Below are 14759 nucleotides of genomic sequence, written 5' to 3' on the forward strand. Positions count from 1 at the left end.
TTGGTAGTCCTTCCAAGGGAGTAAGAACTCGTTCTAAGCATGCCTCATTTTGCGAACATTACTCGTTTGTTTCTTGTATTGAACCCACTAGCATAGAGGAAGCGCTTAAGGACTCGGATTGGGTGATGGCCATGCAAGAACAATTGAACTACTTCACCCGCAATGAAGTTTGAGTCCTCAAAGCTCCTTCGAAAAACAAGAACATCATCGGCACTAAGTGGGTCTTCCGAAACAAGCAAGATGAACATGGGGTGGTGAAACTTTTGCTCCGGTTGCAAGACTTGAAGCTATCCGCATCCTTCTTGCTTACTCTTCTCATCATAATATCAAATTATATCAAATGGATGTGAAAAGTGCATTCTTAAATGGCTTTATTAACGAACTTGTTTATGTTGAGCAACCTCCCGGGTTTGAAGATCCTAGGAATCCTAACCATGTTTATAGGTTGCACAAGGCACTCTATGGGCTCAAACAAGCTCCAAGGGCTTGGTATGAGAGGCTTCGTGACTTTCTAATCATGCAAGGCTTCAAAATCGGGAGGGTGGACACCACATTGTTCACAAAAGACGTCAACAGGGATCTTTTCATTTATCAAATTTATCGTTCTATGATAGGGTCTTTGCTTTAAATTACCGCATCTAGGCCCGATATAATGTTTAGTGTGTGCTTGTGTGCCCGCTTTCAAGCAAACCCAAAGGAATCACACCTCTCAGCTGTGAATAGGATCCTTCGATATCTCAAGCACACCCCAAGCACAGGCTTGTGGTACCCCAAGGGCGCTAGCTTAGATCTCTTGGGATACTCGGACTTGGATTTTGCCGGAAGCCGTGTGGATCGCAAGAGTACCTCCGGGGGTTGCCACTTGCTTGGGCGTTCTCTAGTTTCTTGGTCAAGTAAGAAGCAAAATTCTGTGGCTTTGTCCACCGCGGAAGCGGAATATATAGCGGTCGGTGCATGTTGTGCCCAAATCCTATATATGAAGCAAACCCTTTTGGACTTTGGTGTGAAACTAGATAGGGTTCCACTCCTTTGTGACAATGAAAGTGCCGTAAAAATTGCCAAAAATCCGGTTCAACACTCTCGCACAAAGCACATTGATATTCACCATCACTTCTTGCGTGATCACGAAGCTAAAGGAGACATATCTCTTCAAGGTGTGAGATCCGAGGAGCAATTGACAGATATTTTCACAAAACCTTCAGACGAGAGTACCTTTGTTAGGCTAAGAAATGAGCTAAATGTTTTAGATGCGGCAAACGTCATGTAAAGTTGCTATGCCATATTAAATGCATAATTTTTATAGGACACTTGTCTAACCATGGTAAGATAGTGATGAGCATGGGTTTAGCTAGAGGTGGTGGTTCACTTGTTTTCCTTTAGGCTTGTAGAAAGGCTCATCATGAAGAAGCTTCCCATGGATTCAAACTTGACAAGTAGAACTTAAATTCTTGTTATGCATTTCTTGTCATATAGATGTGCACTTCATGTTAACCTTTCTCTCGCATGTGGTTATAGCTTGCACCATCATTGCATGCGTAAGGATCACAAAGGAGATCACTTGATGAAAATGAGACTTGTTTCATATGCAAGATCTCAATTCATGACATGATGAGTTTGAAGCTCTCTATCTTCAATATTCCTATGACATGGCTCATACATTTTATTTGGCACTTTGTCTCGCTTCGCAGCTTTTCCTTGTGTTTGAAAAGAAAAACTATCAGGCTTGTATGCTATCCTAGATATTTTGAGGGTAAAGTCGCCTATGCAAGTCCATTAACTTGAGTTTAGTTGTTTTTTATAAGTTTATTGGACTTAGCATAGAAGAGTGAGCTGAGTGAAAGTTTTTTTCGGGTTCACCGGTTAAACCGACGTTTAATGGATCTACATCGTCGGTTTAACCGGCGTTACTAAGTTCTGTCTAAGCTCAGTCAAATCCAGGCGTTCAACCGGCATATGAAAATGTCACAGCATCAGATCAACCGGTGAACATAACACAGTTCTGACCTAGCAATCAATCGATTATTTAAGTGTTCAACCGGCGGGTTCAAACTTCACATCATCAGTTCAACCGGTGTTCAGATGCAGATTTGCTGGAGTCTCGGGTGAACTGAACCGACACAATCAACCGGCGTTCAAAACCTAAGCGTCGGATCAACCGGTGTTAAGAAAAACGGTGGGGCCCACATGTCATATAACTCTGAAACCGCCGGCCGCCGTTCTCTCTTCACCCCGATCTCATCTATTCCATCACCCATGCGCCGCCGCTCACGCACCCGCTCGCCACCACCTCGCCACGCCACCGGCCCGCGCCTACGCCGTCGCCAGTCCACGGCCGCCGCGCTCGCCTGCACCCATCACTCGCCTGCGCCGCCGCCGTCTGCCTCCGCAGCGCGCACACCTCTGCAGTGCCGCCCGCGTGCCGCCTGCGCCTTCCACGACGCCCGCGCTGCTGCATTGCGCCGCCCGTGCCGCCTGCGCCTATTCCACGCCACCTGCACCATCACTCGCCGCTCACGCCGCTGCTTCACTCCACCGCTCCACTCCGCCGCTCTACGCCACCTGCGCCATTCACGCATCGCGCAGCCCGCTCCACGCATCCTGCGTCACCTCCGTGCCGCGTCTCACCGCTCACGCTCCGCAAACCCTGCCATGCAACGCTCGTGCTCACGCCGCCGAGATGGGTCGTGAGAAGAGAAAGGGGAAGGAAGTTGTCGTTGAGCAGCCGGTCCACAAGCAGACCCGTGCAGAGAGGGAGGTCGAGAGGGCCGAGATGGTGGCCAAGGCCGCCGAGGAGCAGGCTTCGGGGCGCGCTCATTCGTTCCGGATCAGGGAGCAGCCCAGCAGGGGCAGAGGCAGAATAGGCAGGGCCACCAGGGCCACAGCACAGCAGACAGAGAGAGATTCGTCTAAGGGGGAGCCATCAGCTGAGTCAGAGGGGCAGAGTTCTCCTACTCCATGACGTTCTGGCCGCACTCGGCAGACATCAGCAGCGGCAGAAAAGTCGCCAGCGACCGAGCGTCGCACTGGACCTAGGACACGAGGTGGACACCAGCCTTAGCCACCTCTGAGGTCCGCCGCAGCAGCAGCAGCACGCAGAGCAGAGGCCCTAGAGGCCGAGCGCGCAGTGTTCCATATGGACACGGTCGTGCGTCTAGAGCCAGGGGTCCTGCTCCAGAACTTGACCAGAGCCCATGCGGCTAAGCTCAAGAGGCTCAAGTGGAGCATTGAGGAGGAGGATTGGTTCCCAGTTGGCCGTGACAGCCGTGTTGACAGGATGTTCTGGACCTTGTTGCAGGCCAATTTTTACGAGACCTATCAGAGGAGGTGACACCGGATCTTCCCTCACCATGTGCTTGACTGGGCCTCTCTGAGGACAGCAGCAGGTGGGGCAGATGTCACAGAGCACTTTTCTCACTTCAGAGGGCTGCCTAGACTGCTTGAGATGGGGCAGAACAGGTACATTGAGGACTGAGTCCGAGTGTTCTATGCCACAGCCTGGATTGCTCCTGAGCGCAGAGCCGTGCATTTCATGTTTGGAGGCCAGGTCTTTGGTTTGACGAGGGCGACGATTGCAGGAATCCTTGGAGTCGACTTGGTCTATGTCTCCCTGCACGAGAGAGTCTATGGGGACACAGATCCACCTCGCAGGGCGTTGGTTGGCGGGATAGCACCTTCTCACGAGGCGATCTCTCGGTGTTTTCGTCAGCCGTTCCCTGCTTCCTATGCTAGGGTCCCCAGCCTGCTGACAGCCGAGGCTTACACAGTACACATGGCCCTCTGGAGGACCTTGTTACCGAGGAGTGGCTACCCATAGGGGTTCACAGGTCTGCAGCAGTTACTTCTTCTACACATCCTCACTCACGAGCCATTTGACATAGTAGATTTTATTCTGACTGAGATAGAGAATGTGATCACTGACGGAATGGGTGTTGCGCGCCAGTTTCCATATGCCCACTGGATCAGTTTCATCTGCTCCATGATTGTGCCAGCTGAGTCACCCATCAGCGATGTCTACCGTCAGGATGAGGCCCCCCAGTTCCCAGTTTACCGTCTGACTGCTCCTCAAGACTGGAGGAGGGGCAGACAGGCCGAGAGAGCTGCCATGGCACAGCTACCGGCAGAGATTCAGGCCCGAGTGGCCGAGGAGGACGAGGCACTACTTGAGGCATAGGCACAGCTTCCCGGAGGAGACGACGAGATCCACTGGTCAGACATCGACACCGACTCCTCTGAGGACGACGAGTACTTCCCTCCTGCACCAGCTACACACGATCACGAGGCAGGAGGATCCAGAGAGCCAGCTGAGCTAGCAGTCACTACTGTCTCCGAGTCTCAGGTGACTCAGCCGTCCGAGCTCACCTCTCTACTCCGGCAGCTAGTCAGTCAGCAGAGAGAGGATCGGCTCGCGATAGAGGCCCGGCTCACTGCCATCCAGAGGGAGGCTGCTCTAGAGCGCGCTGCATCTGAGGAGCGGTTTGTCGGCCTACTTGACAGAGTTACTCAGAGGACAGACGCTCAGTTTCAGCAGATGCAGCAGGGCATGATGGCTATATTCAGCATGATCACACAGCTATACTCTCACTCCGGACTAGCCCTGCAGCAGCCAGGTCTTCAAGGTATGGGAGCACCTACACTTACAGTCACTCCAGCTCCAGCCTCTACTGCAGCTCCAGCTTCTTCGACGACACCGGAGACCACATTCTTGTTGTCCGCACTTCTTGGGTCTGCGGGTCGTCAGATTTTCTCGCCACTGCCAGCGACTACGCTTTTTCAGGACTCACCGTCAGCGGTTCAGTCAGTCGCCCTCCCCATCGTACCACATGCACTACCTTCAAGGGGAGGAGGAGGAGAGGAGTCCCTACTTCCACAGTTGACGCAGCCAGCAGCCTCAGCAGTCACGTCTTCAGATACTGACACCTCTTCTGCTGACCCGATTACGACTTCTACGGATCCTCTCCCAGGTAGTGCTAGCACGAGAGCCTCCACGACAGCTACACCTCCAGTCAGCTCGGACCCGCAGCTCCCGTCCGTCACCGAGGGTTCTCTGCCCGACGATGACAACGATGACCTGGACCGCTTCCTCGCCGTGCCGCGACAGCAGGACCCGTAGCTCGCCTTTTTGGTGCTTTGATGCCACCGGGGAGAGAGTTAGGGGGAGTCACAGAGGAGTTGGAGTCAGGGGGAGGGTAGAGCTAGCAGAGTGCTCGTAGATGCCAGGACTTGATTGGTGTATCTTCATTGGCTTTTGGTTCATGGACATGTATATTAGACTTTTGTGCGTGTTGCTCTTTATGACATGTCTATGGATTCTATTCGAGCCTTCGTGTTCTTTGTGCTTTTCTTTTTGCTCGTTAATCTTTCTTGCTTTACTTGTTTAAGTTATTATTTGTGTTGTCATCAATCACCAAAAAGGGGGAGATTGAAAGCATCTAGGCCCTCAAGGTATGTTTCAGTGATTAATGACAACCATTATTGTTACTAATGAGTTTGTGCAGCTTAATGAAATCTTATCGCTAATTGGATCATATGTTAAAGAGGCCCCTAAATTTCATTATTCAAAAGGGCGATCTCGGTATTCAACTCAAGTATATAACAAGACTAAGGATCTTTCTAGTCCTAAGTGTCGCAAGATTGAGAAGGACACTTAGGTTAGTATAGGTTTTATAGTTTTGTAGAGGTCGCACTATTAAGAGGGGTTAAGGCCAAATAACTTGAGCATGGACATGGTCAATCAAAGAATGGATGCACACACATTGGTCACTCAGGTTCTTGGAAACTCAAACAAGTGCTATTCAGCTCATATCTCAAGAATATTTGGATTTCATTCAAGACTCAGATTAGAAAAAGCAAAATCAAGAAAAAGTCTTATCACCGGTTTAACCGACGACATCAATTTTCTATACGTCGGTTAAACGCAGTTGCTGAAGTCTGGACACTGTGTTCACCGGATTAACCGACGATGTTTAAAATTAACGTCGGTTCAGTTGTCCAGAGAGTCGGTTTTTCAGGGGTTTTCAGGCTTACACTCACCGGTTAAACCGACGAAGGATTTAAATTAACGTCGGTTCAGTTGTCTAGAGAGTCAGTTTTTCAGGGGTTTTCAGGCTTACACTCACCGGTTAAACCGACGAAGGATTTGAGTTAGCGTCGGTGCAGTTGTCCAGAGAGTTGGTTTTTCAGTTGATCAGTGGACAACTACACTCACCGGTTAAACCGATGATACGTCGGTTAAATTGCCCGAGCCGTAACGGCTAGTATTTTAAATGCGCAGTTTACATTCATCGGTTGAACCGACAATGACTTTTGGAGGGCCGTCGGATTAACCGGCGTTGAGTAATTTTTCTGGCAGTTTTTCTCCAACGGCTCTATCCGCGTGAGCTGCCTATATATACCCCTCCAATGGGTCATTTTGAAGTCTCTTAACACCAGGCAACACTCATACACTCATTCTCTTGTTGAGAGCCACCTTGATCTTCACATTCCACTCATTTGATCATTCAATCATCCAAGAAGCAATCCTAAGGACTTGAGTAGAGAGAAGCTTGTGTGCATTCGTTCTTGGTGATCGGTTCTTGCTCAAGTGAAGGCCCTTAGTGAGCACCCTCGTCTTGGTGACATGGGAGGTGACAAGACTCTTAGTGAGTGTCACAACGTGGATTAGGGGTGTGTGCCAACACATTGACACCACGGAAAAAAATCCGGTCGTCTCTTGCCAACTCTTTACATTCAAGCACTTACTTTCATGCAATTTATTCATGTGTTTGACCCTAGAGATCATAACTTAGCTCTACCTTGCTTAGTTTTATATCTTGTTGTATCCTTTATAACTTGTGTAGGTTGCTTAGTTAGTCGGTTGGTGTATTGAGCCTTACTAGCATTGCATAGGTTAAGGTTGCTTTATTTTGTTTTAGAAATTTGAAAAAGGCCCAATTCACCCCCCTCTTGGTCCATCGATCCTTACAACTAGCGATGTCGGGTAACGGCGCATCTAATTCCTTCGGAACCGGCCCCGCCTTTGGGTACTTTCTGAACTTCATGTTCATGTTTATTGTTTTTGTTACAAGCACATTGGGTCATGCTCTTAATTTTATCTATAAAAATGTCATAATTTATGCTCTTATTTTTGAAATTAAAATAAACCATAATTGGCCTATAATTCCAACAGCATCTCGTATCCGGACGCACCCTGATCGATCGATCCTGTATTAGTCTAACTTTTTTGCTTCCCTTCCTTCTCTGTTTTTGGTCTATGCAGCACTTAATAGATTCATTTGCATGTCCCTCTCAGACAACTGACAGGGACAGACTACCCACACATGTTTTATTATTATATGTGTTCTCGTCCGGAATTCACTGCCTTTTGAACCTGCCCAGAAACCGAGATTGACCCTATTTCTTCTTTTTTTGAGTTCAAGTCTAATAGGAAATACAATTTTCTTTTTCTTATATAGACTTTTTATGTGATATGGACATTGACTCTTTAGATTAAGTATACACCGATAGATCTTCATAAAATCCAACGGTCTATATTCTTCTTTTTTTAGATTAACGTGAGAATTTCTAGACCCTCTCGACGAACGTGGTGGCTTCTTTTAACAATATTGTATTAAGATAATAAATATCTCAATGCTTAGCATGGGAGGTCACAAACTCGCAATAATAAGCTGGACATGTATATAGGTATCACCCAATATAAGAGAAAAAAACAAAGGAAAGGAATAGAAATGGTTTCTAGATGCTATCCCAATTCAACAGTCAGAGCCTCAGAGGCTCAGAGCTGAGTCCTTAATTCAGGCCAAAATGGAACTTTGTCAGTGTCGAAAGAAGGTGTTCCTGGTATCTGTCATTGTATAATCCAGTACTCCAACTAACCTAGTATGATTTATGAATGATCCTGACCGTGATCAGCAAATATTGGAATGGGTGTCGCTAGTTTACGGTCAACCGCACGGAGGAGCTCCGTGCGGTCGATTTTCCGACCGTTGGTTTTTTTCCTATTTTAGTAAGTTTTTTATCGTTTTCTGATTTGAAGAAAAAAAATTCAAGAAAAAAATTTGAGAAAAAAAAATTTTGGAGCAGCAAATTAAATTTGGACAGCAGGAACTTTTTTCATGGAAAAAAATAGAGAGCAGAAAAAAATTTCAAAGAAAAAATTTGGAGAGAGTAACCTTCAAGAGAAAAAAAATTTATGAAAAAAATTAAAAAAAATTACCAGAAAAAATTTTACATAAAAAAACTCAAGTAAAAATAAAAAATGAAAAAAAAGGAGATGCCGGTGGCGGGGGAGGCCGCGCTGCCCCGTCGTGCCTCCCCGCCGCCGGGGGAGGCCGCGCTGCCCAGGGAGCGCGGCGGCGGCCGCACCCAGGGGGACGGATCCGCGCGGCGGCGGCGCCGGGGAAGCACCCGCCGGAGGTGGAGGAGCGCGCGGCGACCCAGGAGGTGGATCCGGCGGCACACAGCGCGCGGGGGAGGGCGGATCTGGTGGCGGCGATGCGCGGAGGAGCACGCAGCAGCAGATCCGGCGGCGCACGGCGGCGGGGGGAGAGCGGATCCGGCGGCGGCGGCGGCGGGAGAGCGGATCCGGCGCGCGGCGGCGGGGGGAGAGCGGATCCGGAGCCGAGATCCAGGAGAAAAAGGAAGAGAGAGAAGAGAGAGCCGGGGATGGGGTCTGCGAAGGGGGAGGGGGGAAGAGGATGTGAAGAGGAGAGGGGGATCCAGACTCATGGTTTGGATGGGCGGACGGAGTCACGTGGGTGAGCCCTCCACAAAAAAATCGACCGTGACTTTTCTTGAGTGCGGTCACCCGTAAGCTCAGCATTGCGTATTGGAATCGTGATCTCTGCTCAGTGGTGCCTGCTTACGTGGGCCGCTTGTGTTCTCTGATCAACTGCTCCCGTTCCAAACTCCGTTCTGCAAGGACGCCGCGAGATGGAGGCACGGGGTGCATGATCCAACTGCCTCTAATTATTTTTGCCGTCCTCGCGCCAGGAGGAAAGGGAAAGCATTGTTAAGCGCAGCCGCCGGCGGCTTTTTCATGGGTGTGGGCCTGCCTGAGCACCGACACTGTCTATTTATTCAGATTGGATAACTGCTTACCACTGGCAAATCATCACCCTGATCCCTGAAGAACGAAAAGCAGTAGTGACACTGTGACAGCAAGTGAGGTTGAAGAAGTGGATCAACCAGCCGAGAGGAGTTCCCATGGAGCAGGGCGGCAAGGCGGCGCTCGGGTGGGCTGCGAGGGACGCCTCCGGCCACCTCTCCCCGTACAGCTTCTCGAGAAGGTCTCTCCCACACTTGCCATGACTGACTCGGCTCTGTTCTGTCTTCTGTGTTCTGTACTACTGACCACTGTAATGGTGACACGGCCGGAAACCTGCCATGTTTGCTTCATGAACTCGTGGTCTGTTTGACGGTGGCATGACGGCGATGGAGTGATTTCAGGGTCCCGAGAGACGGCGACGTGACGATCAAGGTGCTCTTCTGCGGGCTCTGCCACACCGACCTCCACATCATCAAGAACGAGTGGGGCAACGCCATGTACCCCGTCGTCCCCGGGTAATTAGAACTTCACCAGGCACAGATTCATATCTGCAATTTTCCAGTCGACATATGACGCGTGCTGCGTGCAGGCACGAGGTCGTCGGCGTCGTCACGGACGTCGGCCCCGGCGTGACCAAGTTCGTGGCCGGCGACACCGTGGGCGTGGGCTACTTCGTCGACTGGTGCCGCTCCTGCGAGAGCTGCGGCGCCGGGCACGAGAACTACTGCCCCGGCGTCGTGCTCGCCTCCAACGGCGTCGACGGCGACGGCGCGACCACCCAGGGGGGCTTCTCCGACGTCGTGGTCGTCGACCAGGGCTACGTCGTCAGGGTGCCGAGGAGCCTTCCTCCGGACGGCGCCGCGCCGCTGCTCTGCGCCGGCGTCACGGTGTACAGCCCCATGGTGGAGTACGGCCTCAACGCGCCGGGCAAGCGCCTGGGCGTCGTCGGCCTCGGGGGCCTCGGCCACATGGCCGTCAAGTTCGCCAAGGCGTTCGGCATGGCGGTCACGGTGATCAGCTCGTCCCCGGGCAAGCGTGAGGAGGCGATCGGGCGCCTTGGCGCCGACGAGTTCCTGGTCAGCCGCGATCCCGAGCAGATGAAGGTGTAACAACTTGAGCTCTGAATCTCTGATGCTGCGACCTTCAATTGCTGCCATGGCAGATAATTAACTGCAGACACGATGTTATTAATTTGTACTACGCAGGCCGCGGCGGGCACCATGGACGGCATCATCGACACGGTGTCGGCGTGGCACCCGCTGGCGCCGCTGCTCGAGCTTCTGAAGCCGATGGGGCAGATGGTGCTCGTGGGAGTGCCCAGCAAGCCGCTGGAGCTGCCGGCCTTCGCCGTCTGCCCGAGCGGGAAGCGCGTGGCCGGGAACGGCGTGGGCAGCGTCGGCGACTGCCAGGCGATGCTGGACTTCGCCGGGGAGCACGGAATCACTGCGGACGTCGAGGTCGTCGGGATGGACTACGTCAACACGGCTATCGAGCGGCTCGAGAGGAACGACGTGAGGTATCGCTTCGTCGTCGACGTCGCCGGCAGCCTGTTGGGAGCCGCTGCTTAGCCGGCCGCCGCCGCTTTAGGCCAGTATACGTTGCTTGCTTGTGCACGCCGGCCATTAAATATATATACACCGTTGATGATCCTTCGAGATCCGTGCAAGGGGGTGGTGAACACAACGGTGGGTTTATATATGGTTTACTTTGTGAGATGGTGTCTTCGCCTGAATAACTAGTGCAGGGCATTGCAGTGATGTATCGCAACACGCAAAGTTCTTGTGCATGAGCCTGTTATTCTCCCCTACGTTGGGGTAATCATATTTTCGTTCTTTTTAAAAAATTCTCCGAAAAAAACTCAGACTTTACATAGGTACTCACACTATAAATAAATCACACTTTACTTCTGATTTACATCCATGTAAAGAAAAGTTTCGCAATACCATCATGAGCTATGCTTTTAAATATTATTAGAATGCTTAAATTATCATACGTCGGTTGATATCACTTTTGACCTTAACCATTAATATTGTCAACGAGTCAAACTAGATGGCTCAAATTTTTTGGACAAATTGAGCGAAATTCAATTGAAGTTCATTAGCCTTAACGAGCCAAACCGAATCACCTTGTTATCTATGATCAATCACATGCTTAATGGTGCAACAGAATTATCAACTCTATTTTCTCACAAAATACACAAAAATTAATATAGTGATATCTATTTTTTTCAAATACACACATGATCCAGTGTAGTGGTGGGAGCTTCAGCAGAGGGAGGCCCAGCCCCTCTACCAACACGCAGCCTATGGAGCCCTCCCAGTACGTTCAGATTTTTTATCCGACCCTATCTTGACAGGATCGCTAGCGCATGGACACATATACAGTTATCTTCAGATTGACGCACACAAGTGGACATGAATAAAATGGTCTCATCTCAATTTGCAGGCGGAGCGGGTTGCGGACGACCGCAAGGCCACCACGCTCGCCGCAAATAAATTAAGCGGGTTGGTGGCGGTCCACAAATGCTCTGTTGCGGTAGCTAGCCTCTGGTGGACAATGTGGCAAATATACTTAACCCGCTTGACCCGCAAACTAAAGCGTAGCTAGTTTTTTTGTTCCAGACAAATCCTCGCTGGTATGCCCATTAGGAAAAACATTGCCTACTGCTTCTAAAAACATTCGCTCAACATTCTCAGCAGCAGCAAAGGAGATTAGAATTGCTCAACGCAAGTTGTATTAATCCAATCTCATATACTTACATTTAGATCTCACTGCAACAGAAAAGCTAACTAACAACTACAAGTGCTTGATCACAAGAAGACGTGAGTCAGTCAAAATTGTAGAGATAGCTCCGGATACAACAAAAACCAGATAAGGGCAGTAGGCCTGATCTCAGGTTCCTTCATGCAGCAGCTCAACTCGACATCTCATAAGATTTTCTGAATACTAACTAAAATACCTAATACACTAACTAAAATACCTAATACAGTACTGTGATAATCTTGATAGAAGTATTCTACCCCACTGAACACCTTGTTTCTTCAAATCTGAAATGTTCAAACAGAGAAGTTCTTGTCAGAACCGGATTAACAGCCTACCAAATTTCAAAACTGCTATTGATGCAGTGTAGATATTTACAAACAGAGTTACACTGCTTATGGATGAATCATAACAATCTTGGTGCTCTGAATAAAATAAAGCAAGCTGGCAACGGGAAGCAAAAAAGAAAGAACCATCCGCTCTGTTTGGCTAGTTGTGGCCGGTGGCTGGTGCTAATTTGCTGTGAGAAAAGTACTGCTGGCTGGCTAGTGACCGGTGCTGATTTGGTGTGAGAAAAAAACACTGCTGCTGGTTGCCAGCAGCACCTAGCGATCGAAGACAAGCACGTGCAATGTCAGAGGAATTTTACACCTTTTTCTTTCTATTTAAAATGGTTGGATATAAGAATCGTTTTCAGAATCATAATGAAAAGAGTACCATGCATAATGGGAAGAACATTATTCTTTCGTCATATCTGACAAACAAGGTTACAATGGGCTGTCTCTTTCTCCAACTTTTAAAAGGGAATATGTGCATGGCAAGTAATAGGTGCTAACAAACAAGTAATAGTGGGCTGTCTCTCACCTTAACTAGGCTCCATCACCCCAACCAAGACGCATGACCCGTAACAGAACAGAGCTCATCATGGCAGCTAGTGCCTGAGATCTACTAAAATCTAAATGGTTCTGGGCTCTACTTGCTTACCTTATTAATTCCATTTAAACATACTAAACAGTACACAACAGATGCCAAACTATATGACTCAAGAAGAAATTAAGCAATAACACTAGAGCACTACATGGAACTGAAAGAAGCATTATCCTTTAGCAGTTGCAAGCATAATGTTCATACTGATGTCCTAGTTTAGCGGGCTCACTTCCCCAACATCACCATGAAGCCAGTTAGTTTTAGTCTAAGGCTCTGTTTGGTTTGCTTCCTAGCACAAGTAGCACAAATTTTGACCAATAATTAGAGATACTAAATAATAGTATTTTACAAAACTAACTTCACAACCCCGTGCTACTTCGCGAGACGAATTTAATGAGGTCTTTGACCGCATGATTTGAGAATGGTTAGTGTAGCATCACTGTAGGCAATCATCGATTAATTATTGTCATTAGATTTGTCGCGAAAAATTACACTCATCCGTGAAAAGGTTTTTCAAATAAACTTCTTTTAGTACTCCATGCATACAAGATTTTTTTTTGAAATGCGTGTGCTAATACTAGGAGAAACCAAACAGGGCCTAACTGATCCTCACGCCAGAGTAAATCACATTAATCGGGTTGTTCTGCAGGAATTTACAGTGTATTGCTATCAAACTCCCCAATGACCCTGTCAAACCCGTGTATGTTTATAGTACCTTAAGTCAACAGTAAAGACAGTTCAATATGGTTTACCAGAATTAGGCAATTATTTATTGGCTGCAGCCTGCAAATCCAAAGGTAAAGCTCCTAATTTGCAACGGTCATTTAACTGTAATTGCAATTGTGCTACAGTCTTTCTTTAGCAAAGACTGAAGATGTACGCAATTAGTGAATTCAAGCAATTAGTAATTTGTAAAGCATTCAGGCAATTAGTAGACACTCCCCGAGTCACGGAGCCAGAGGTTGAGCTCGGGCACGTACATGGGAGGAGTACCTGGCCTATCCACGAACCCTACCCAGATCTCCGCACCAGCCGCGACCAGAACCCATATCGCAAGTGTTTGAGAACTCACCGGAGCTGAGGAAGCTGAGGCACAGCGGCCGAAGATGCGAATCGACGAGCGAGCGCAAAGAATCCCAGTGAAAACCCTAGCCTAGGGTTGCCTGCTGCATTCTCGGCGGTCGGGCAGCGCGAGGTGAGGGAGCGCTGGCGAGCTGGCGGCACGGGAGAGAGAGGGAGTGAGGCGGCGCGTGGCGACGGGAATCGGGCGGAAGATTGCGGCAGGCGGAGGCGTCGACGAGTCGACGGTGGTGGCGACTGGTGAGACGAGACGAGAGGAGGAAGCCCACGGACTTTGGTGGGCTGGCCACAATCAGGCCACTAAGACTTTGCAGCTAGGCCGCATCAACCACCACATGTATTTTAGCGGGGCGGCTAAGTGGGTTCGTTTAAGAAACCGCCCCGCCTGCAACCTTTGTCTCATCCGCCTTAGAGCAGGTCTAACCTAGAGCTTTTATAAGTAGTGCATACAGAAGTCATAAAAAAACTAGAGAAAATTCCCTCTATGCTATTGAAAAATATAACTCATCCCCTATATCTCATTGAATATTAGCCTATTCTTTCAGTGCCATTGTTTAAAATTTTACATCCCCTCTATGCCATTGCCGGCAAAAAACACTGACGGATGAACATTTTTTCATCCCCTATGTGCCATTATTTTTATTTTTTCCATCTACTATATGCTATTGCCATCACTGAGTTTTTGACGGCAACGACATAGAGGGGATGAAAAAATTAAAATAATGGCATTGAGAAGATGCGCTAATTTTTAATGCCACATAAAAAGATGAGTTACATTTTTCAATGACATACAAGAAATTTTCTCAAAAAGGTACTCCACCCAATGCTTCTCTCTCTTGCTACCTTCTATCACTGACGCAATAACAATGGATGACGGTGGTTCTTCACGGGTCATCGCGCCGGGACTACAGAAGGGTGGTTTTCTTCTCTTCTCTCTTTGTTGACTCTT

The 14759-nt window shown here is 48.8% G+C and overlaps 1 protein-coding gene and 1 long non-coding RNA gene across 2 annotated transcripts; one reads left to right on the plus strand and one right to left on the minus strand.

Annotated features, from left to right (window-relative positions):
- Positions 1-9112: 9112 nt before the first annotated feature.
- LOC120678985 (probable cinnamyl alcohol dehydrogenase 8D) lies at positions 9113-10829 on the plus strand. Its single transcript, XM_039960468.1, has 4 exons — positions 9113-9284; positions 9445-9558; positions 9633-10146; positions 10249-10829. The coding sequence occupies exons 1-4, from the start codon at positions 9202-9204 to the stop codon at positions 10609-10611; spliced, it is 1074 nt and encodes a 357-aa protein (XP_039816402.1). The 5' UTR covers positions 9113-9201; the 3' UTR covers positions 10612-10829.
- Positions 10830-11738: 909 nt separating this feature from the next.
- Positions 11739-14102, minus strand: LOC120678992. The gene is made up of 2 exons (XR_005676917.1): positions 13803-14102; positions 11739-12090 (listed from the first exon to the last, which is right to left on the minus strand). It is a non-coding gene; the product is annotated as an uncharacterized LOC120678992 (long non-coding RNA).
- Between the last annotated feature and the right edge of the window lie 657 nt (positions 14103-14759).

Source organism: Panicum virgatum, chromosome 2K, assembly GCF_016808335.1.
Source record: "Panicum virgatum strain AP13 chromosome 2K, P.virgatum_v5, whole genome shotgun sequence".
In the NCBI taxonomy this organism is placed as follows: Eukaryota; Viridiplantae; Streptophyta; class Magnoliopsida; order Poales; family Poaceae; genus Panicum; species Panicum virgatum.